Source organism: Lipophrys pholis (assembly GCF_963383615.2).
Source record: "Lipophrys pholis genome assembly, chromosome: 1".
Taxonomy (NCBI): Eukaryota; Metazoa; Chordata; class Actinopteri; order Blenniiformes; family Blenniidae; genus Lipophrys; species Lipophrys pholis.
The window spans coordinates 49,133,809-49,159,696 of NC_137635.1; the positions used below are offsets into that span (position 1 = coordinate 49,133,809).

General features: G+C 41.6%; 1 protein-coding gene across 1 annotated transcript in view; it reads right to left on the minus strand.

Annotated features, from left to right (window-relative positions):
• cntnap3 (contactin associated protein family member 3) overlaps positions 1–25,888 on the minus strand; it is a 121,479-nt gene that overhangs the window by 24,995 nt on the left and 70,596 nt on the right. The window contains exons 8-16 of the mRNA XM_080476776.1: positions 23,642–23,924; positions 21,832–21,981; positions 21,523–21,694; positions 11,364–11,470; positions 8,353–8,472; positions 7,068–7,268; positions 4,983–5,145; positions 3,915–4,042; positions 3,637–3,807 (exon numbers count right to left, since the gene is read on the minus strand). Of these exons, the coding sequence (XP_080332902.1) occupies positions 3,637–3,807; positions 3,915–4,042; positions 4,983–5,145; positions 7,068–7,268; positions 8,353–8,472; positions 11,364–11,470; positions 21,523–21,694; positions 21,832–21,981; positions 23,642–23,924 (1,495 nt within the window). The remainder of the gene's footprint in view (positions 1–3,636; positions 3,808–3,914; positions 4,043–4,982; positions 5,146–7,067; positions 7,269–8,352; positions 8,473–11,363; positions 11,471–21,522; positions 21,695–21,831; positions 21,982–23,641; positions 23,925–25,888) is intronic.

The following is a 25,888-nucleotide window of genomic DNA, read 5'->3' on the forward strand; positions in this document are numbered from 1 at the left end:
TCTTAAAACTAAAACAAAGTTGGAAGTTAGCACTTTAATGGTAATGCCACGGCTTGTCTGTTAGTTTGATCAATTCTTGATATTTGTAATAATCACTGCCAAAGCTTTTGCAGAGACAAATGAAATGCCAACAAAAACACAAATGATAATTAATTGAAGTTTAAGTTGGACAGAATAATCGCTCACGTTGTCGCTTCAGTTGGGAACAGAAAGTCAAACACTCGACATTTAATTCATGCAAACTGCACATTTGCTGCGTCTCAATTACAGAGAGTGAGACATCTCAGCTGAATGCTCTCCTGGTGATTTGGATTGAGGAGACAGGTGTTTCCTGCCAAGCGCAGCTGGACTCAGTCCTCACTCATCACGCCATGTTTGAAACCTGATGTTTCCACACAGACCCTCCGCTCCCCCGTCCCCTCCTCTCCCCTTCTTCGTCGGTTCCAAAGGCAGACGGAGACAGGCGCTCCTTAACAAGCAGGCAGGTTTGACACGAGTGTGTGGGAACGGCTTCGCTGGAAGCAATTTTAATTACTCTCTCGCTGCAGGACAACAAACACTGAAAGCCAGCAAAGATTCTGACTGAGCTGCTCTCACAAAACAACAAACAGGCAGAGTAAAATGGGATCATGTTTCTGTCAGGACCACCGTGCTCTTCTTTGAGCAGCATGAAAAGACACGAGTCGCCATTGAGACAAATCAGGAAGGCAGCGATTCTCGAAACAGGCTTAAATAGATATTAGCACTAATATATCGTGACTCCACTCTATTCCGAAGTGCTATTTGCTTTTGTATTGTTTGATAGTTGCGTATCAGAGTACCTGACTGCTCGTCTGGCACTAATAAATAACTCGAGGTGAGTGTTTCGAGAAGAGGGAAAAACACCTCCTGAAGGAAGAAGTGATGCAGTCTGCAACCTGTGACTTGGAAAGAATTGTCCTCCGGAAAGACAATGAGCCTAAAGATGAAGCCATGACTGCACAGGACCTGCTCATAAAAAACAATGTTAATGTACTGGAGTGTTGAAACAAACCTCGAGCCAATTAAAGTGTTTGGCTGGATTGTTTGTTTGCTCCCAAAGTGATGCAGCTTTAGTGTCTTTGCAGGAAAAGATCAGGGAGAATAACATGCAGAAGTCAGGCTGAGAGCAGCGACAGGTGCATCTACTGCACATTGATCTTAGTATGTACTGTTCAATTGGTAAAGTTCTTGTGCAGAAGTAGTTTTGATAGGATTTTGTGTTGCTGCAGACTGAAAACACAGGGTGCATGGTTGACATCTATTAAAGAAATTTTACTCCTTCCAACCCCTTTTTCAGACAAGTTTAATTAGATATATGTGTATATATAGACGTCTGTTTACATACACAGCAGAACTGCTGGAAACAATGTAGTGAGCATGGCAGGCCATGAGTTGGCGCTGTTTGTTTCGTCATGAAACTACACACACATCCAACAAATGCATGTCCCAGGGTTTCTGCTTTGAATGAAATGTTTTGCCGAATAGAGAAAGACGATCTGAATATTTCCCCCTGCTCCTGTCAGTGGAGTTCCCCCCCCCTGCTCCGGCGTCATGACTTAGGACCGGTGCCAGCGCCACCGCCGTGCTGACGCAGCCCTTCTTCAGCACCACAGACAGCTACTCAATGCCCAACGTCTGTATTTACTTCCTCGGGGCTGCCGGCGACGCTCTCTTTGTTCTCCCTGTCAGCGGGAAAAAATTTAAGAGCGTGCAGACAAAGCGGGTCGCCATCCCTCATGTATCCGCTGCTTGAAAATGACGACGTATGGGCGCGGGAGCGCAGAACGAGATGAAACAATATCCCGGCGTCCTGCGTTAACTTCATTTAGAATTTGTTCTCGGGTCCCAGCCACAGTGTTACAGAGCGATGTGAGGCAGACGGAAACAGAGCGGCAGTATTCAGAGCTGGTGACAATGATTTCCCAGAGGAGCGACGCTGCTGGTTATACTGCTCCTGGATTAGAGTCGGTGTGTGTCACCCTTGCATACTATACATAAAACAACTTCCTTTAAAATCCAGCACACCCAAAAGATTTGAATCAGAGAAAGAGGTAAATTGAGGTTAAAGAGCTTCGAAAAGGATTCGATACGGGACCACAACACCGCAGCCCCATCAATGTGTGTTTCAATGCAATGATGTGATGCTGTCAAAACCCTACCAGCACAAGGACACCTTGTTGGGTAATACTGCCGTAATTTAAATGACATAATCTATGGCATGCTGTAAACATACATCTAACACCCAGCCACAATTCGATGGCGCTCATAAAGTAAATAACACCCTGTTGGTTATTACAGTCATAATCTCAATGACCCACTGTGGTGCCCATAAATGTGTGTATTCCACAAGAGAGGGAGATTGATGAAAGGTCGCGGTGAAAAGGCCCCCGGGAGTTCATAAAACAACTGTAAAATTAAAAACAAGGGTAAGGGGGGGAGGAGAAAAAAGGCCTTTAGTAATCAGGAGTTCCTTTTTATGGGTTTAATCTGTTTTTTTGTTTTGTGCTGTGGGTCAGCGTGCATTAATGGTGGAGGTGTTTGACTGTGAAATAGATTGGACTGCAGTCTGTGGGCAGAAAATTGATCTGGGAAAAAAAAAAAAAACATGGCCTGAAGCTGAATAAAATTCAGAGTATATCAATAACACGGGTAAATAGACGGCAGAGAGTTACAGCTTTTGAGTTCAATTTAAAGAGACATGATGTACATTTTAAATTATGTCTGTACATGACGATCATTGGTTTGTACTTCCAATAGTCCAGATGTGACCCAACAGGTAAATTATATATCTGCTGCTAATCACGTAGTCTTAACAGACGAATGCATGGTCCATAGTTGCGTAATCAATTTGAGTGACTCAGTGCACCACCGAGTGGTCCAAACTTGCACAGCAGAACTAAACTGACTTGGCCGTGTTGGATAACGTGGTGATAATGTGGTGCTATATATTTGATTTGCGTTGAACTAAAATATTACACATTTACACAGGCTTGATTCCCCGAAGCAATATGTTGCATGAGCTACTCACGACTTCAATCATTTGAAAGCTGAAATATTACACCTGTTATTTATTTGGCTGTGATGTTTTGAATAAAGTAAGCTGTCCCTGCCTTCCCTGCCTTTTTTTCTCTGAACCAGCTCGTTTTTGAGCTGCGATTACAAACTAAACAATCATTGACAACTCTGGACTCAAGTTTGTGACCTCGGCTCTGTTTGCCATTTATTTGCTCAAATGTGCATTTTCTGCCTTTTTTCGTCTGCGGAGTTAGATTTTATTCTGATTCTTTGGGTTCTTTCAAGGACATAGAGGCTTCTGAAACACAGCCAAGGTCATTTCCTCTCCTGAGGAATTCAACAAAACCTTAAGATTTTGCAAACCACCGCACATTCACTTGTATTTATACATTCATTATCATATATGACATTATAAGTGCATTTAGTTTCATGTGTTTAGCTTTGGGGTTTTTTTTTGCACGAGCGATATAATGCCTCCTTGTTTTGAAATGAATCAAGTGAAAGGTGTATTATTTACACAAGAGAGGCAGGTTTTCTTCGTCAACCGAATCTGGGTAACTTTCAAAGGTTTTAACAGCATTGAATATGGATTATACTCACAGCTCAGTTCGATCCGGATAAAGTCTCTGATGCCCAGGTTTTCCAGAAACACTCCAGAGGGAGCCGTGGTTTTAAACAAGAAGGAGATATCTGCGCTCAGCTCTCCGTGGAAGGTGGGAAAGTGAAGGTAGGACGTCTCCTTATCGAAAAACGCAGCGTTCCAGAAGTTCTCTACGAAACACAATGACAAGTCCATGTTGATATAAGAACAATAATAATAACAACAACAACAACAACAACAACAACAACAATAATAATAATAATAATATAGAACTTACTGTCTCCATGACAACGGAGTGGTCCCACCCGGTAGGCGGCTTCGGACCCGGGCCTTTTGACGTCACCCAACACCAAAGCCCTGACCGGGAGACTCTCCTTATGGGTCAGCAGGCCAGAGTCTTCAGTCCTGAAGGAAAAAAGACAAAAACTTCAAATTAAGCACTTTTGCTATAAGTTTTCACTCCGATGTGATTATTACGAGATGATCCCAATATAACCATGAGCCGGTGCATTTATTTATTCTAAAACCAGAATATCACCATCCTGCCAGTCAAATCCGTTTTTTTTTCTGAGCAGCTACTCCCAAAACAACACAGCGCCTGTCCGTTCACGCCCACATTCAGTTCTATGCACTTCAGATTATCTGCCTGTTATCCTCCTTGCTGAGGAAAGTTGGGCATAAAAATACATTTGCAAGGCGCTTATACAGCACTCCGTGAGTCTGATGAAATATTGAGGAGGAGCGGTAGAAGCGCCGCTCTGTAAAAATAGAGTTGGCTTTGCACAAACAGTTTGCACTGGGAAATGATGGAAGCGAGCGAGGCATGCACACAACTGTTCATTTCTCCTTTCCTCTGCTCAATTTATCCCATTTGATTCGGCGTTTGTTGAACGGCCAAAGTTACAGGCAGGGTTTGTCAGACATGTTTCAGTATCCAGGAATGGGAGGTCAAGAGAGAAATATGTGTATATTTCCAGCGTGTTTACTCAGTCTGAGTGATCTCGCTGTTTACTACAGTCAGTTTGATTTTGACATGTTTTTAAACCAATCATCTTGTTGGCTGTCTTCAACCTGTCAGATCTTTTCTGCTACAACATTTCAGCCCCTTCAGAGTTTATTTCTTTTCTGCAATCCGTGAGGTTGTGCTGCTGAAACTGTCTCTGGAGTTTCCGAAAAATAATCTATTCAATACTGTTAGTCATTTCTCATTTCTCTGGAGGAAGAACTGATAGTTTGCTCACATCTGATGGCTGATTTCGGAAAGTTTCACAATCAAGTTTGAGTCATGTCATGACTTTGTGAGTAAAAATAAATATTATGTGCATCTATTTATTAGAGTCAGTACCACTCTGTGCGGTCGGCGTCGCAGTTGCAGTAATGTTCTGGATCCACGCAGTCGCCCTGCAGGCCGCAGGCACACTGCTGGCTGCCGGGCTGAGCGCCGCCCCAGTAAGTCTGGACACGTCCAGGACCCGGACCACCGAGCCACCAGCTGAATGGGGAGCCGTCTGAAACACACCAGGGGAGTCAAACACATTTTAGTTCAGGGGCCACAGACTACACAGACCCAAGTTCACCTTGCGTGGGCTGGGGAAATCCTGCCATAATAACCTTTAAATTAAACCCTAAAAGTTTTTCTTTGTTGTGACGCAGAGTATACGTGATGAAAATGTCTATTATTTTGCAAAAAATAAACTATCACTACCTAAAACTTGTTGTTGGAAAGTTGGAAAGAGTGTATAACTCAGACTGGCGCATTTTCTTTAACAAAAACACGGCGCTTCACACAACAAAGCCTACGTGGTCGGATGTGTCCCTGACCACCTCGGGAAGTGGTTTGAGTGAAAGCGCTTTGGTGCCTGTAGAGCTCACCACTTGTGATCGGATCACCTGAAATGCAAATAAATGCCAGGTGTAAACGAGGTCTTAGGGTCTCAGTATTGTGTTCTGTCCACTTCTATACAGAAATTTGTGTAAAAAAGATAAAATATTGTGACATTTTTACAATTTCCTTGGTGGTTTTGGCCCATTGGTCCTATCTTTTATCATCCCTGATCGAAACGGTTTTATCATATGGACACACAATCTAGAGATATTAGAGAGCAACGTTTTTGAGAGTTTCTAGTTAACACTCTGTCCTCTCTGAGGAGAGTTTGCATGTTCTCTCTGTGGTTTGAGGTTAACTGGTGACTCTAAAAGTGCCTGTGGATCTGCATGCGTGACTCTCTGTCTGTCAATGGTGTCATGATGTCAAAGCCTGTCAGCTCGGATCGGATCAAACTCCCCGAGACTCCAGAAGATGGATGGCTTCACTTCACTTGGAAAAAAAACTGTCAAGAATGTTAGAATAAATGTAACTACACTGCAGACTTTGTAAAAAATGTATTTTGCAAGCTGTGAGCATCATTAAGACGAGACCCTTGTGAACTACTTGTTTCCATCAAACAAACAAAGTCTAATAATTTTTTTTTTCTATTGAACTGAAACTTTTCAATCACAGAACAAAACAATTCATATAAATACTACTGTAGTCATTATCATCTCTGCAGGGACGCTGCTGTTTTTCTTACAAGCTACAGAGTTACACAATTTATTCCCAAGACTAAATGCTAAGAAGATATAATCCTCCCATTGTCTATTTTTCTCATGATTTACTCAAACAGTCAATGCTTTGCTTTCCTGCAATTTACCCAAACATCAGCCTGTATTTAACATTATTACTAGGAGAATGTTTATATGTTAAAAACTACTTCTGATAATGGCTGAAAAGACTCAATAATAATAATAATACTATGACAAGACTGTTCAGTTGTGAATATAAAAGCTTTTTTCATGGTTTGACTTGTTGTAATTAACAGTATTTGGATCCGTTAATGAAAAGAAAAAAAAAACGCATTTAAATGAAAAACAAAGATAAAGGAGTTGGAGGGAAACAGTTCCAAACGAATTGTACACAATCCATTAGTCTGGTTCAGAGGAAGAAAATCCTCAAAACATGATTGAGTTTTGCTTGAAATTAACAAAGAGAGAGAGCGAGAGAGAGAGAGAGAGAGAGAGAGAGAGAGAGAGAGAGAGAGAGAGAGAGAGAGAGAGAGCGAGAGAGAGAGTGAGAGAGAGTGATCATCAAATGTGTGTGTGTGTGTGTGTGTGTGTGTGTGTGTGTGTGTGTGTGTGTGTGTGTGGGAGAGAGAGATGATACAGTAAGGAAAATTAATTGAGTAAATCACCAACAGAAATATAAATTTTTAGTAGAAGCAAAGCTAAAAATCTGTTAGTTTTTCCCCCCAATGGATGTAAATCAAACAAAGGTCATCTTTCCATCTTACCATTATTATTATTATTATTATTATTATTATTATTATTATTAATAATTTTTTTTTTTTACTTTTAGTTTTTGGGGACTGAAACAAACCGTAACGCTGGACTTCACCTGGAGTGTTGAGGAGGCGGGACTTCCTGCAGTGGTAGGAAAGCTCCTGCTCGCAGTGCTCTGATTGGCTTATGGCGGTGTGAAGCTGCTCCTCTTTAGATGAGTAACCAAAGTGGAGGAGCAGGTGAGGAACGCCGGGAGATGGTCGCACTTTGGTCAGCTCTGTGTTGTTGTGCTGGATCACCATCCACGTCTTCTCTTCTGATAGATAGACAGAAAAAAAAAACATTATTCCTGAGGAATATCCTCTGGATATTTTCAAACCCTGTTTTCAGGCAATTTGTTGCAAGAGAAGCAAAATGTTCAACAGTCTTTGCATTTGCATTACTTTTATGAGCTTCACACACAAGCTTAAAGGACGTTATAAAAATAGTCTTTGTGTGTTTCTGTGTGTTGAGTCGCCATTAATTACGTGGTTTTCCCTGAATAAATATCAATTACAAGCTTCAGTCTTCAGTAGACAAACAATGCGATTAATCGCAATTAATTACAGAAAATTGTGCAATTAATTCGAAAAAAACGTTTAATCGATTGACAGCACTAGTATTAACTAAATAATTTCAATAAAAAAGGCATTAAAAAACATTAAAGCACTAAATTAAACTTAGAAAGACCAAGATGAGGAAGAGTTTCAAATAAGAGTCAAATTAAATGTTTAGTATCAAAAATGCACATATTCTTTATTTATATTTCAATATAGTGTCACAGTTCAGGGGGAAAAAAATGTCAGTTCAGGGCCTTTTCCCAGCCGTTTTTCTTTTCTCAATTTATAAGAAGAAACTATGACAAAAAATATAAGTTATGTGTGAAACTATAAATTATTCTGTATCATTCTATATTATACTGAATATATTTTTCAACAGAGTTTATTTTGGGCCTAGTTGAGAGTAATAATGACAAAATGAAACTATAAAACAAGTTTTTGTGCAAAACTGCAAGTGAAACTGTTGCAACAGTTACAGACTATATATAAAGAATTACCAGGAATTTGCTAGTGAAAGCATCTGACTGCCACATGAAGAGTTTCTATTTGTTTCTGTGTTTATTTCTAATAGTATTATAACTTGCACAAGGTGGGATGTACTACCTGCCTGTGTGGGCCACATAAAAAACTAGTAATGTGACTGTCCAGACAAAAGAAAATATATTTCATTTAAAAGCAGCGTGGTTTAGTTGTTAATGGTCAGTCAAGTTCCTGTAATTCTTTGGTTGGTTTCTACCATTAATGTTTCAACACAGCAAATATATGTGTATGCGTGTGCATGTGTGTGTGTGTGAGTGTCACCTGTCATGTTGCAGTACACCAGCTGCGGTCGGATTGGTCCGCTGCCGTCCACGTCGATGTAGAAGTGTCCCGACGAGTTGCCGTTGTGTTTGTACGCCTCGCAGGACTGCTCGTACACCGCTGGGGGGGGGGGGGGGGGGGGGGATAACGAGATCCAGAGAGTCAACAAGCCGGCACGCGGGAGCCGGGAGGAGGATCAACCGCTGGATCGGGGTGTCATGATCTTCGTCTGAGGCTTTATGCACTGTATATTCTCATAAAGTGGAACTCAACGCACAGCGATAGTGATGACTGATGGGAATGTACAGCCTCAATAAATAAAACTTTATCAGCCCTGCTTCCGCCGCTTGAATTTCATAAGTCTTCTGCTCTCGGGCACTTCAAGTCGAATCCATATCTAAAAGTTCCCACAACTATTTATCTCTTCCCCACAACAGAGAAAAAGGCTTTTCATTCATCACTCGCTCTCATGTGTAGTGAAGAAGAGAAAAAAGGACTTTTTCTTGCTTAAGGATCGGACTTGAAAGAATGAGCTCAAAAGCAATCATTTTCATGTATGAGCTCAACTTATCTGCAAAGTCGTATTCGGTCTGTAATTGGCACTTTAGTCTCACTAACCCCTCTGATATCACTCACACGCTGAAACATGGAGAACCAGAGGTGGAATAAAAAGAACTCACTTTTATCATTTAAATAGAAAAATAAAACAACAGAAAGTCAACTTTTTTTTATGGAAGTAAAAATAAGAAAGTATCAGCTCTGAAATGTACACCTGGGCACAGACTTTTTTCTTTTTTTTTTTTTTTTTTTTTTTTAAACATACACCTTTGTATGAAAATCACTACTGATGAAACTTGTTTACTTTTAGATGTTTCAGCTGCTGCAGCTCTGGTCTGATTAGGTGTTAAGAGAGTCGAAAAAAGTAAGTGAAAGTACAGCTGTCTTTGGACAAATCAGTAAAAAATCACCATAAAACGCACAGATCCCTGAAAAAAACAACAACTACTTGAGTACAATACCAAGTAGAGATACTTTGTTATTTGACTCCCCTGAAGATGACAAGTACAATAGTATCCCTCAAATGGAAGCAATTCTCTCGAAAAATGTTCTCAAGATGCCAAAAGAAAACCTTTCTTTGCTCTGCCATAACTCATTTGCAGGATGTGTGTTGGGGTGTGTGTGTGTGTGTGTGTGGGGGGGGGGGGGGGGGGGGGGGGCTAAGTGACTGAGCTAAGTGACACCTGCAGAATTGCAGGTTTTCTGGGTGTTTTAAGTGGAAGTTGCCAGCTTGAAACCTTTCACAGCTTTAAATCCTCCCGTGGATGATGGAGGGACAGATGGAGGTAACACCAACTGCACAGCATGTTAATAATAGTCTCCAGGCTGTCATCTTCATTCGTTTGTCAGAGTATGCACTGGTTCAGTTATTTCATACTGTAAGTCAGGGGAGGGAAACGTTTCAAGTGAAAACGCATAGTTTTTGTGATGCGACGTGACCAATGTGACCATTTCAGAAAAGTTCACACGGCAGGGTTTTGAAAATGATGTCTGTTTATACAGACACGGCAGAAATGCCGAAGACAATGTAGTTTTCACGTTGGGCCACTAGTGGGCGGTGATGCTAGTTTTTGTAATGAAACCACACACACATGCACGCAGAGAACAATATGTTATGAACATTAACAATGGCAGTACACAGACATTCGTAAGTTGGATTGTTATTCCGGGTGACTAAACTATAAAACAGCCAAGTCCCATGAGAATATGGACCGGGAGTCATGACACTCTGGAGGTAAACATTGTTGTTATTGTCCAGCGACTGAGCATGTGCAGAAGGACTAATTACTACATTTCAGAAAGATGGAGATGGAAACACTGTATTTGTTTTTACATGTGTTGAACAAAATGGGTCAGCAAATACATCACGATCTATCAGTTGGTTCCATTGGAATGAAATGTGTTAATTACTTCCCGAATTATCAGTTTGATATGAAAACTTTTTGACACATTTTGTGCGATCAACTCAACGGGCTGAAGAGACGTGTCTCACTGCTTTCCAAGCCTGAAGGTGTCCCTCTCATTTTAGTTCCTGATCACATGAGTTCACACTTGAGGAGGTGCAGGGTTACGGCGATAAACACTCCTCTGCTGATCAGTGAGCAAGAAACACACGCTGATAAACATGAACGCGATTGCCTGCTTGTACTCTGTATTTAAGGTTGTACTTCACACTGCCACAACTGATCAGCGATAAAATTAAATCAATTCACAAGAGTAACGTCTAAAACATGTGGGAAATCTGGACAACCGTCAATTAGTAACCCTGTGACAAACCGTTAATGGAATCCAATTAAATTCCACATATTTATTTAGATTTATATTCACATCGTCACAAAACTAGATGTGAAAGCAGTGTCGATGCAAACTGAATAGATAAATCGATTAAAATATGCGGTTTCATTTGCATTTAAATCTTCATATTGATTACATGGCAAATCAAAGAATCCATTCATGCTCTGTGCAGAGGGAGATTTAAAAAAAAAGAAAAGTCAAACCGTGGTCTTCTCACTGTGAGATGAGAGAGCAAACCACTACCCCACCACGCCAAGTTACTCAATAAAAACTATAACACTACGTTATAAGAAAGGTTAGCAAACCACCAAACAGCCTGATCATTGCAGAAAATCAATTTATTTATTATTTAACCTCCTATCGTGTTGTATCAAATCATTTCCCATCGTATTGTATTGTTTCCGATCATATCATATAAAAATATGAATCTGAGGTTGAAAATCACCTATAAATATTTGCGTTACAGGACCCTCCGTTTGAAAACGCGGTGGAGAAGAAGGCGGATTGACGGGGTAACATAAATCAATTTGAAAGAGATTCTGGTACTTTTTTTTTTTTTAAATTCTCCCAATACTGATTACAAGTCATCTCATTTGACCTCGGCCAAGTCTCATCTTTGAAGATGAGCTCTTGCGCGTGCTGACGTCTGTCGGACTTACAGCTGTGGCACGTCGCTCCGCTGTATCCGCCGTCGGAGCAGTTACAGTGGAAGACGGTCCAGGATTGGCTGCATCGCCCGCCGTGTTCACAGCGACTGGGAGAACACCTGGAGGAGAGAGACGGGGAGGAACGAGTGAACAGGTGTGTGGGTGAAAGTTCTCCTTTTGAATGCGACAAAAAAAAACTTTATTCTTTTCATAAAAGTTGCGACAGCAAGTTTAGAGAATAATTTACTTGTTTGAGCAGCTTTGAGTCTTTTTTGAACTGTTCTCCAGGTTTGAAAGCCAAAAGCCTTTCAGTCGGTGCCAGAACGCACCCTTTATGTCCATCCATCAAGAGACAAAAACTCGTGTTTTAATTGTTCGAAACCGCAGCTGAAGGAGCTTTTATGATTTCACAAGAACTTTCCCTCTTTTTTCAAGTCGAGATGCTGGATATTGATGACGGCAAAAAAAGTTTCAAACCCTTACTCACAAATTGGGCACGCTTGGAATCATTTTTCAAAATGAGTCTGTTGCACGAAGCAGTTTCATGAAGTGGATGGAAAGCATTTGAGGACATGTTTACTCAGGCGTGCTATTCGCTCCATGGCCAAACGTGTGTGGGAGGGTCAGAAGGAAAAAAAAGAAAATATTTTCTTTTTAATATTTGGAGGAGGTCATATTTTGCGTTGGGGCAGCATGTCGTGGGAGGATGATGAAGAGGATAAACAAAAACGGTCAGAAAGTTCTTCACTCGTCTGAAGAAACTACCCAGTTAAAAGAATAATAAAACTTGCATTTCAACACACTGTGCATGTCATCTGATGATTGAGAGATACATACTCCCATTTATAAACAAGCTTCTGTGCCTCATGCGATCAGCATCAGTTTCACAATAAACCTCACTGGAGAGAAACTTGGTAATCCTGAATCTATGATGAGCGTTGTACAACTGTAGTGTACTGTAGTGTTGTTATTAAGTTATTAAGGTTTCACTTACACATTTCAAATAAATCCGTTTTTTTTTTTTGCATTTTAATTTCAGAAAAGTTTTGCATTTATGCAGTAACACTAGGAGAAAAAATGTCCATCGACATGGAAATGGCAGAAACACCGAAAAGTATGTAGTTAGCATGCCAGGCCACTAGGGGGTACTGCTGTTTGTTTTTGTAATGAAATCGCACACATATGCATTCAGGCAAAGATATACTATTAACATTAACATTGGGAGTACACTGACATTCATTTAGATTTTAGATTTTTTTTTCCCCATTTCCATGGAGATGGAGACGGGGCTTTTTCGAAAAGTTGCGTTTTCAGTCTGTTTCCACGGAGTCGGAGCGTTTTCAAGAAGTTGCTTTTTCATCCTATTTTCATGGAGACAGGATCGGAGCATTTTTAAAAAATGGCGTTTTCCCCAGTTTTCACGAAGCTGGAGCTTTTTCAAAGAGTTACGTTTTCCCCTGTTTCCATGGAGACGGAGTCAGAGCATTTTTTTGAAGAGTTGCGTTTTCATCTTGTTCTCTTGATGTCAAGTTTTCATTCAGCAAAAGACAGATTATAAGAAAACACTTTCGCAGTCTGTAAGTTGTAGTCCAGCCCTTTTGTTCTTTGCTCTATGTACACCTCTGCTGACTTGGTGGTTCGAGGCGATTTGATAAATAGTATTCCTTACAAACAATGTGCTTGGAGCTGTCTTTATATCGATCCTGTCTTGGCTTCTTTTCGAAGCCCTTTTTCTTCTTGCATCTCGATAACGGTATTTTGTTTATGTGGTTTGCTCCAAATGGCTGATTCTCACACGCACGCACACACACACACACACACACACACACACACACACACACACACACACACACACACACACACACACACACACACACACACACACACACACACACACACACACACACACACACACACACACACACACACACACACACACACACACACACACACACACACACACACACACACACACACCACCTACAATAACAATTTCACTGTGCTTTATGGGGTTTATCAGGCGATATTAGGAAATGAATGAATGTGTCATGAATTCTAACTGCAGACACATGTGTTAGTGTTTGATTGTGCGTTTTGCTCCAAACAAACCCAACAGAAAAAAATAAACGACTGCACTGAATCTGAAACCTCCTGCTTGGAATAAAAGCGCCAACTCGGCAGCTTGTCAGCCCGCTTCACTGTTTTTTTTTTGTTTTTTTTAAACCTTCATTTATCTCTATACTGCTTTAATGTAAAGTAAGCCGGTCAGCATTTAGCTGGGTGGATGATTATTTTTCATGCCTGGGTTCAGTTGGAAACACAAATTCTGGGTTAATCAGTCGGCCTGTGACAGTGTCGCATTATCAGATGAGGTTGGAGATTTTCAGGGTTTTCACTTGTCAGCTTGAGCACAAAGCGAGAGCGTAAACGAGAAAAGAGCCCCCCCCCGCCCCAGTGTCTGCACAACATCACACACACACATGCATCAGGACAACAGTTCGTACAGGAGAAAGGCTGCATTGCAGACGGATAACCACAGACGGGTGACCAGCTGCATCCCCTCCAGACTTGGAAACGGCCTCATCTAAAAACACACATCTCTCCTCTGATTTTAGCCGTGAGGCACCTGGGGAGCAGAGACTTTTTAACACACTGAATCAGAGTTCGTCTGCACGCCACCTCCCAGCAGCTCGTCAGCCATATGGCCAATTTGTGTCCAACCTTTCGGATAACCCCGTTCCCATCTTCCCTCGGACGGCGGCTTTGGTTGAAAGTCAATAAAAATCTGGTGAAGAGATTAAGCCGTTTTATGACACTCTTTGAACCGGCAAGGTGAAATAACAATAATAATAAAAATAAATAAAAAAAAAACAATACACGCCACTGAAATCATCTAATAAAGACAGTTATTAACGTGCACTATACCATTTCATTTTCTTTGCATGTGGTCAGCTGAAGTAAGCAGGCTCGCTGTAACCTATGGTGTGGAGCTGATGTTGCGTTTCCTGTGGGTTTGCACTCCATTTGTGCTGTTAATGGAGTGTTTGCTCTGGCTAATAATGCTATTTGCTGCTGGCAAGAATTCTGCAACACACACACACACACACACACACACACACACACACACACACACACACACACACACACACACACACACACACACACACACACACACACACACACACACACACACACACACACACACAGCTGCACATATGCAGTAATAACCCGGTGTGAAGTACAAGCACCGTGCAGACGCGCCAAGTCCATTTTCCACCTGACTTTACGGTACAGTATATCCCATGAGTCCAAAATTCAATCAGCCAGATCACAGCAGGAGAGCATGTGCTGGATTTTCTGTCTTTACTGGAATACAGATTATCATTTTTTTTGTTTAGCTTTTGAAGGTTTGTTCCAGTGAGTGGTCTGATGTGCGGAGGAATTGTATTCTGCTGAATAATAATGCTGAAACAGGCCACCATTTAATTAAAATCACTCGAGCAGATTCCCCTTATCTGGCGAGGATATGCGGTTAGTTCAATATTTGCGTGTACGTCAGTGTTTACATTCAATTAACTGTATATGCTGCATGTGTGTGTGTGTGTGAGTGTGGGTGTGTGTATGTGTGTGTCCTCCAGCACCCCAGAGGCGGGCTTATAATTGTTGTAATTGTCTCATTAATTGTGCTGCTATTTGGCGTGACACCAGAACAGTAAAGGATTGGTTCTGCTCTCACTCCGTCACTCCCCTCTGTTTGTTTCTCCTCTCCTGAGGTTTCAGCTCCCAGCCCGTGCTGTCACTATAATACACAGCTCGTGCTTATACTTTTTTCTGCCATAATACAATTTGAGAATTACATAAGATGATAGTCAGGAGGCTTCTACATCCATTTTAGTTGATACTGCATTCGTCTAATCTTGAATTCAATTAGTATTTTGCATCTCAAAAGAGATTTTAGAGAAGGCAGAGCCACGCTGGCTTCTCCTCCAGCTGTGCAGTCCTCTACAGCATCTTCTCACGTTCAGCTTGCTGCTCTTCTCTTTGTGTTCATCGTCAATACACTTGCTGGCATCTTTTCTAGTCTTGACAGCAGCTTCGGTAGAATATTTCCCTCAATCAAGGCTGAACATGAAATTTGCATTACATTAAGCTTATTAATGCAAACTTTGTGAAGTGTGAACTTTATTTTTCAGGCAACACATTAAGCAGCAAAGCCCCACCAGGATGGCCGAGTGGTTAAGGCGTTGGACTTAAGATCCAATGGGCATTAAGCCCTCGTGGGTTCAAACCCCACTCCTGGTAAAACTGAAAGAACAAGTTCAAAACTGAGTTGATGCATTTGCAGCTTTGTGCAATGTCTTAATAATCTCACTTCATTCCTGAAGGTGAAAGGGGCATTTAAGGTTTAACAGGTGATCTTGCTGGTGAGATAATAGACTCTCAGTTGAGCCTATGGGGAGAAAAGCACAATAGAGAAGACAAATGGATTTGTGTTTTTACATGGTGGCTTCCACAATCCGAAAATATGCGTCTCAGGTGAATGAATCTCCTCTAAATTGAATATGTGTGTGGCTCTGTGTTTGTCCTGTGATGGACTGATTAAAACCTGCATTTCGCCAAACTGGGATTGTGTCCAGCATCCTGTGACTTATTATTGGATTAAGCTGCAGAGAAGAAGAATGGATGTTTTTTTTGTTTTTTTTCTGCATTTCTTTTTCTCTGAGCTGGCCACCACCCCAATTACTTTAAATGATCAGCTTTCCGCATGACATCATATTCTCCTGTATGGCTGTTTTGAAGCCAGTTTAAAATGTAATAATAAGCCAAGTTTTTAATTTCAGAGCCATTCAGCTCTGCTTTTAAACCTTTATACATGTGGCTCTTTCTGTCACGCCACAATGCCTTTCCTCTTCACTCACCCTATTTCAGTCATTATACGACTGCTTAATGATCACTGTGGTCATAAATGTAAAGTCCAAAATACTCTCACAGCCCACTTTTATTGAATCTAATGTTACCTTTCCTTTTCTGTCACAAATTCCATGCATTTAGTTTTTCTTTTAGCAATGCATTAAACTAATTGCCCGTCTAGGTGCCAATCAAACCCTAAGACAGACAGCAAAAGAAAATGACACAGAGGACCAGAAAGTTATTACTGCGGCGAATAATGGAAAATTCTATAATCCAGTCGAAATGCCAATAGAGGGGTCTATTATATGTTTCTTCTTTCTAGAATTGTTGTTGAATTGCTGTGGTGGTATTCTCAGATGTCCTACTTGACTTAAGCAATCCCCCGTTTTAATGTGCTTTTAAATAAACTTCAAAAACTCAATACACACATTGAGGCTTGACTTTTAGAGCATGTTTGTTGTCCTTAGTGGCTTGGGTGTTGAATTGATCTTACAATCGATTTCTATTTTGCCATCCACATGCTTATGGCAACAGATTGAACATGTCTGATGCACTGGGTTTAGTAAACAACAGAGGAAATACACATCAGCAGGAAAATAGTGGCCACTGTGCCAATTTCACACCACTGGTCTCTACAGAACAATAGTCATCTATTCCGAATGTGGAGCGATACTGTGAGTGTGTCTCCTGGGTGGTGCGCTCTCTCTCTCGCTCTCTTAAAACATGGCATCCCACCTCACCTTAGACATAAATTACTGTGCCGGCAAAGAAAATGAAAGAAAAATTATGTTTCAAAACAACCAAAAAGGCTCCTTCTTAAATAACTGTTATTGCTCACGGTTAAATCACTTCAGTTTTTTGTTCTCGCAGAACATACATAAAAGGCTTTTGTTTCATTAGCTGCCTTACTTTCATTTTCAAATAGGAAAAAATAAGTTTTTATAAGAGCTCTAGCTGTTCTTATGATCATAATGAATAATAATGGAAATTTCTCCACGACTCTACTTGCACGGGCTCTATGTTTGACACACACTTTTGTTGGGATATAGCAAGCAAGACAGGGTAGTGGTTTCAGGAGATGCATTCAAAATGTCCTATCAGTCCCCAGGGGTTGATGGTCTCTTCTTGTTGCAAGTCCCGGGTTATAGTTCATAGTGCTTAAAAGCTCAACACGGCTCAAATCCATCACAAATAATGATTTCACTGAAATGAAATGCATCTTCAGGAAGACAGAAAAGGATCAAGTTTACACACCAGGATGGCCGAGTGGTTAAGGCGTTGGACTTAAGATCCAATGGGCAAAAGCCCTCGTGGGTTCAACCCCCACTCCTGGTAGTTTTTAAAGATGGGAATCCTACATAGTCAAAATCCAGTTGAAAGCCAAGCAGGACTTTTATAAGCGAGACAATATCCTACCTGATGCCCACATACACCACTATTTATGTTCATTACCTTGTTAATCTCAATAAGTTATTTAGCAAAAAGCTCATCAACATTATGTTTTTAAACGTTTCTGTTCAGGTTGTGTTCATATACTATGGATTAGATTTTTTAGGCGACACATTCATGTGAAAGACCCACCAGGATGGCCGAGTGGTTAAGGCGTTGGACTCAAGATCCAATGGACAAATGTCCTCGTGGGTTCAATCCCCACTCCTGGTAAAACCACCACATGAACTATTTAATAAAACCCAAGCAGCTGAACTTGACTGAAAACTGCAACTCAACATTCACCAAGCTGATTTGACCCATATGAGACTTTAAAGGAAAATGTCAACATACCTCAATCCTATTGTTTCACAAAGTCAATTTGGACCAGGTCACCCTGCCCACTTGCATCAGGATGACAGAGTTATGCTGTTACTGTCAAGATGAAATAAACAGAAACCCTTTTGGATTTGATTCCAACACTTTTAAATACAGAGCGGTTGTTCTCAAAAGAAACTAATTATTAAAGATTTAGGCAGCTCATACCCTTGCAGAAGTGGGATTTAGTTCATGTGGTTGAGTACCAGCTCAGAACCTTAGGTAAGATTCCATTCAAACTTGAAGAATGGCACCAGGATGGCTGAGTGGTTAAGGCGTTGGACTTAAGATCCAATGGGCAAAAGCCCTTGTGGGTTCAATCCCCACTCCTGGTAGATTTTAAAGATGGGAATCCTGCATAGTCGAAAGCCCAGCAGGACTTTCATAAGTGAGACAATATCCTACCGGATGCCCACATACACCACTCTTTATGTTCTATACCTTGTTAATCTCAATAAGACCCCTTTGCAGGATCAGGATCAGAGTTGGCGACTTTCTGCTATTCCGGTTGGGGTGAGGGGATAGAGGAGAGAAAAGGATTAGGTATGGGGGGAAAGGACACAGACCCTGGTGCAACAGTCCTTGTGGGATCACTCTCTGAGTAAAGAAAGCTCAGAAGAAGAGGTCAATTGGTCCATACCATTGATCAAATGTCATCGTTTTTAAGTCAAAAAACACAAAGAAAAACATGCAAATTCTCTGATTTGCAGTTCGTTGCATTTTTGCTTGATATTGTCAGTTGTGACGTTGTCAGAACATTGCGCAGTCACCAGGATGGCCGAGTGGTTAAGGCGTTGGACTCAAGATCCAATGGACAAATGTCCTCCTGGGTTCAATCCCCACTCCTGGTAAAACAACCACCTGAGCACCCAAAATATTGTATATAAAGTTGGAAGTGAATCCACAGCTGAACTATTTAATAGAACACCAGCAGCTGAACTTGACTGAAGACTGCAACTCTATATTCACCAAGCTGACTTGACCCATATGAGACTTTAAAGGAAAATGTCAACATACCTCAATCCTAGAGTTTAATATTTGGAATTTTCGTTTCACAAAGTCAATTTGGACAAGGTCACCCTGCCCACTTGCATCAGGATGACAGAGTTATGCTGTTACTCTCAAGATGAAATAAACAGAAACCCTTTTGGATTGGATTCCCACACTTTTAAATACAGAGTGGCTGTTCTCAAAAGAAACTAATTATTAAAGATTTAGGCAGCTCATACCCTTGCAGAAGTGGGATTTAGTTCATGTGGTTGAGTACCAGCTCAGAACCTTAGGTAAGATTCCATTCAACCTTAAATAATGGCACCAGGATGGCCGAGTGGTTAAGGCATTGGACTTAAGATCCAATGGGCAAAAGCCCTTGTGGGTTCAATCCCCACTCCTGGTAGATTTTAAAGATGGGAATCCTGCATAGTCGAAAGCCCAGCAGGGCTTTTATAAGTGAGACAATATCCTACCTGATGCCCACATATACCACTCTTTATGTTCTATACCTTGATAATCTCAATAAGACCCCTTTGCAGGATCAGGATCAGAGTTGGCGACTTTCTGCTATTCCGGTTGGGGTGAGGGGATAGAGGAGAGAAAAGGATTAGGTATGGGGGGAAAGGACACAGACCCTGGTGCAACAGTCCTTGTGGGATCACTCTCTGAGTAAAGAAAGCTCAGAAGAAGAGGTCAATTGGTCCATACCATTGATCAAATGTCATCGTCTTTAAGTCAAAAAACACAAAGAAAAACATGCAAATTCTCTGATTTTCAGTTTGTTGCATTTTTGTTTGATACTGTCAGTCGTGACGTTGTCAGAACATTGCACAGTCACCAGGATGGCCGAGTGGTTAAGGCGTTGGACTCAAGATCCAATGGACAAATGTCCTCGTGGGTTCAATCCCCACTCCTGGTAAAACCACCACATGAGGACCTAAAATACTGTATATGAAGTTGGGAGTGAAGCCACACCTGAACTATTTAATAGAATACCAGCAGCTGAACTTGACTGAAGAATGTAACTCAATATTCACCAAGCTGTCATGACCCATTTGAGACTTTAAAGGAAAACGTCCACATACCGCAATCCTAGAGTTTGGAATTTTTGTTTCACAAAGTCAATTTTGACCAGGTCACACTGCCCACTTGCATCAGGATGACAGAGTTATGCTGTTACTCTCAAGATGGGGTCTTCCTGTTAGAGCCAGTTTTACCTTTCTACAATCACTTGTGCTTGCTCATGTCTATCTGTTGGGTATCTCTCTGTAAGAAGCATCAAGAGATGACTGTGTTGTATTTGGTGCTATATAAATAAAGTTGAAGTGAATCCATTAGATCTAAAGTCCAATTCCTTCAGGTCAAAATCAAGAGTATATGAACACAACCTGAACAGAAATGTTTAAAAACATAATGTTGATGAGCTTTTTGCTAAATAACTTTTTGAGATTAACAAGGTATAGAACATAAAGAGTGGTGTATGTGGGCATCAGGTAGGATATTGTCTCGCTTACAAAAGTCCTGCTTGGCTTTCAACTGGAGTTTGACTATGTAGGATTCCCATCTTTAAAAACTACCAGGAGTGGGGTTTGAACCCACGAGGGCTTTTGCCCATTGGATCTTAAGTCCAACGCCTTAACCACTCGGCCATCCTGGTGACTCACATGAGCTGCCTAAATCTTTAATAATTAGTTTCTTTTGAGAACAGCTGCTCTGTATTTAAAAGTGTGGGAATCCAATCCAAAAGTGTTTCTGTTTATTTCATCTTGAGAGTAACAGCATAATTCTGTCATCCCGATGCAAGTGGGCAGTGTGACCTGGTCCAAATTGACTTTGTGAAACAAAAATTCCAAATACTAAACTTTAAAGTCTCATATGGGTGAAGTCAGCTTGGTGAATGTTGAGTTGCAGTCTTCAGTCAAGTTCAGCTGCTTCTGTTCTATTAAATAGTTTAGCTGTGGCTTCCCTCCCACCTTCATATACAGTATTTTAGGTGCTCATGTGGTGGTTTTACCAGGAGTGGGGATTGAACCCACGAGGACATATGTCCATTGGATCTTGAGTCCAACGCCTTAACCACTCGGCCATCCTGGTGACAAGGCAATGTTCTGACAACGAATTTGCATGTTTTTCTTTGTGTTTTTTGACTTAAAAACAATGACGTGATAACTGGTATGGACCAATTGAACTCTTATTCTTAGCTTTCTCAAAAAAACAAATTCTTAAAGATTTAGGCAGCTCATACAAGTCACCAGGATGGCCGAGTGGTTAAGGCGTTGGACTTATGATCCAATGGGCAAAAGCCCTCGTGGGTACAAACCCCACTCCTGGTAGATGAACCATATTCAGAAACTGCAAGGAGACGAGTAGGTCAAAGTGCTATATAGTCAACTTCAGCTGGTTTTTATTTATCATGTCTCTGAGTGCTCTAATAGAGGCCATGAGAGGCTAATAAACCGACCTGTCGATGATTCCACACATGTCAATCTGCAGGTTGCTGTAGTTTCCCAGCCGCTTTTGCTGCACCTTGATCAGATCCATGTTCTGGTTGTCGACACTCAGTAAGCGCATGCAGCCCTGGAAAGCAGGAAATGGGTTTCTGCACTCCTGATGGTGGTCTTTAGCCGGGCAGCCTGCACAGGCGAAAATTAGGTGAAATTAGACACCAAATGGACGCATTGTTGGAGATAATTGTAATGTCTTGGTATGTCTTAAACTAGCAATCAACAACCTGTTTTAATGGTTCACAAGCTGGTTTTATGGATCTTACCACCAAAGAAGAGGTGATTCTTTACAGCGACAGGAAACGACGGGCTGGCGTGAACGCTTCCTCCTTCTTCTTTGTCCACAGTGACGGTCAGGCGGCCTCGTCTGGAGTTCAGCTCCACCGAATGCCACTGGCCGTCATTCAGAACAGCACCTGGACAAGAAAATATGTTTAGAAAACTGAAAATTAGATTTCTCTACACGCTTATGGTTGCACACCGAGCCATTAAGACCGGCAGCAGATGTTGGCAAGATTTGGAGCCAAGCATGGACACTCATGAAGGTAATGACCAAATGAGATATTCAATCACCAAACAGCCTGTCACACATTCTACAGCAGCTTTTAAATCACATATTCCTAACACTGAGTCATTATCCCAAACAATTTCATAGATTGTTTGCAACATCCAGCAAGAACGGGCGAGTTTCCCCCTTCCCACCTCCTCCGTGTGACTGACCGGCACCAAGTGAAGCCCGGGCCGTGCCAGCCGTGTGGATCTGTGTGCTGTTAGCAGCTAAAGGAATAGATCAATATCTAATTATCTCTTCTGTTTTTCTTACTGGCAAAGCTTTCTTGGAGAGCACACCCCAGTCATCTAACTGTGCCATCTGCCGCTGAGTGGTCACAGTGGGGGTGCTACCGAGTGCTTGGCAGGCAGTAAGTTTAAGTCAGCAGACGATAATGGAAATATTGCATCGCATCATGTCTTCTTGACGCTGTACAAAGCAGAATTATTAAAAAAAAAAACATTTTTAAAAAGTTGAGGCTTCTAAAACCCCTCTCTAAATAGTGATGTTTATCTCGTACGATCACCCTCCGGGTTTTGACACCTGATCAATGCATCTTCGAAAGTCACACCTGGTAGTGCAGTGCTTTTCCAATAGCTTGATTATACTGACATTCAAGCTGTGACAGGTGCCAGATAATATCAGTTCCATGCTTCTACTTTTTGATGAAAAGGACGTATTCTTTTTTGAAGCCTTACTAATCTTGTGTGATTTGGATGCACTCATAACTGCTGCAATATAAGCAAATTACAGAGACTCCACAAGGCAGCCTCTATCTGGACTGCTTCCTCCTGTTGCCTGTCTTTCACAGTCAACATGTACCAAACACTAACTATCTCTATAAATGTCATACACAGCCTTTATTTCAATTAAATTATTAGTGTGTGTGTGTGTGTGTGTGTGTGTGTGTGTGTGTGTGTGTGTGTGTGTGTGTGTGTGTGTGTGTGTGTGTGTGTGTGTGTGTGTGTGTGTGTGTGTGTGTGTGTGTGTATTCACCATTATTCTATCACACCAGTAAACAACCTACCACAATTAATTTTGTAACTCGGTTTTCAGTGAGTTCTGACATGCCAACAAGAAGTGGGAGTCGGGCGGCTGTCGAGGCTCTGTGTTTTGTTCTACTGCAGAATTCACATGAGCGCTACCAGCGCTACATTTTATCAAGCTTTTCGGAGTTCAGAGTTTGGTAAGTTTTTGCCTTCAGGTGATCGTGGACCAACGACACAAGTGACAGGTTGAGATAAGTCACCAAACCCAAACCAAATTACAGCGAATACAGAGATGGAGGCCGCTAATACCACCAGTAGCTTTCTGTTCTCGCTTTGATTTTGATCTGGGTCTCGTTGGGTTTTGTTGCCTTGCCTTAAATAAATTGAATAAATATGTTCACTCTGTCTGTGAGTTGTAACAGCCTTTGTTTTTCAATCGGCCTGCATCCTTTTTTTTGTTTTTCTTTCAGACTTTCAAACTTGATTGGTATTGGTTAGTGAGGGTATTTGAAATATGTTTTCAAGGTTTGAACTGACCTGCACTGAGCTCCAACAGTGCTCTCCCAGCTTTATGGACCTGCAGTCGAAGTCGGGCCTGACTCAGGTACAGCCAGACCACGCCCCCCTGCTGAGGGAGGTCAAAGGTGAGCAGAAGACCCGCCTTGTCCCACGTCCTGAACTGGAAACTGATGGACACGCCTCCGGAGGAGGTGGAAGAGGAGGAGGATGCCGTCGTCCCTGGCAACTGGAGGAAGCTCAGCGGGCCGGTGAATGTCACGGCCACAGACAGTGGTTCAGCACAAGAAAAGGTCACGTTGCCCTGAGAGGAGAGAGCGAAAGAGAGAGAAAGAGAGAGAAATGATCACTCGGGAGATAAAACAACAGAAAACATGAATATTAATCAGTTGCAGAGGGCGTGCCCTCGTGTCACAATGATCTCATCAGCAAGTCTCCTTTAAGAGGACATTGATATTACCATAATGATAACAGCGAAGCTGCGGATGAGATCATGAACGCCAGCCGAAAGTACCAAAGTCACCCAGCTCGGAGGTAAAAAAAGATAAAGAATGGGAGTATAAAGCATGGGCAGTTCTCCAATATCTTGACATCTCTGTTACAGTCCATTGTTTTGAGTAGTGGTAATGACACTGGGTCTATTGCTAAGGCTGCAGCAGCAATATATTACAGTTCCGAAACCTCTGCTGGGAATTTCAGAGCTGCTATCTTTACAATGCTCCAGAAACACAGACGACACCTAAAAGCCCTTTGTGGTGCAGTTAAAGTGATGTACGATAATTCACGTGGCTGTGCTGCTGCACAATGCAAAGTGAAAACTTACCTTTAAAAACCCTCAAACGTCTTGCTGCAGACTCCAGCAACAATACGCCAATCCTTCCCCACCCACATGCTTTACTTTCTTTATATTAATGCCTCCTCGCAGAGCCGTAAGAAGCACCATTTAGCCTGCGAGTTAAATTGGACCATAACTTCGTGTGCTTTTACCTCGAGAGCCCCAGCACCACTCTAAAACGACCTCGATTAGATCCTCAGCCATGCATGTGGATCTTCCCACCACTTCACTAAGACTTCATGTTTTCTTCTTCGTCTAGACCTTTACTGTAATGAGAAAGCATTTGTCCCCCCCCCCCCCCCCCCCCCCCTCACCCCCAAGAAGTGCTTTTCCAAAGAGGTCGCTCCACTTGTTGTGTCTGTGGAAACATCTGAAGATTCTAATAGCAAACACGAACCGACATTAGTGAGAATCTAACCACCACTACACTTCTCAGTTTTGGCTTCATTAGGCAGACCAGCAGCTCATTTAGCAGCAGAAGCTTTCAGAGGAACCGGAACAAGCTACTTATGAGTGGCAAAGCACATAATTTACCTCCAAGCTTGAAAGAAGAGAAACAGGAAACAAATAAAGGGAGTCAGGCCAGCCACGGTAATAACAATTGAAAAAATTATCCCCCCCCCCCCCCCCCCTCCCAAATTCTGAAATGTTGCATAAGTCATGCAACTGTGAGCAGTAACGTTTAGATTTACAAATGCTATGTAGGGCTTAGGTTTTTAGTGGGGCCGCACAATATGGTATAACTTGATTGCTATATAGCAATATGACCATGTGCAATGTACATATTGGAAAGCACGTTTCCATGCACTGTGCATTCATGCTGGGCAAAGTCAAAATGAAATTAAAAAAATTATTAAATATTATTATTCATGGCAATTGTGATTTTGATGTGACAGGGCAAAAGTCAGAGGTCAGAAAAATGACTAAAAGCAACAAACTAATGGACAAAACAAAATTAAAACATAGAACCTAGTCACTGATGGGGTTCATAAGGGGCAAGAGCAATGCCATTGTTATTTTGAAGAACTAATCTCAAAGCATAAAGCCGTGAACATCAGATACTAAGTTATCACAAACCATATCGTATTCATCAACATTAATGCATACTGCATGTTGACTTAATATCGTTCAGCCCACATTTTTCATAAAAAAGGCTAATAATAAAGTTGCATCAGGTTTAAAATAAGACTAAGAATTTTTTATCCGCTTCAAAATAAGTTTTGTTTATAAGACAACAGTGCTTGGACAACAACTTTTTGAAAATGGCTCCCAAGGTGGAATATTTCAAAAACGCTCCAACTCGGTCTCCGTGTTAACAGTGGAAAACACAACTGCGACTGCGCCTCTGAGAAAGGCTGCAGACCCCCTCCAGGATCTTTGATTTGCTAAATTCTGCTTCAGACTCTCACTAATGAGACTGTTACTGTCGGCCA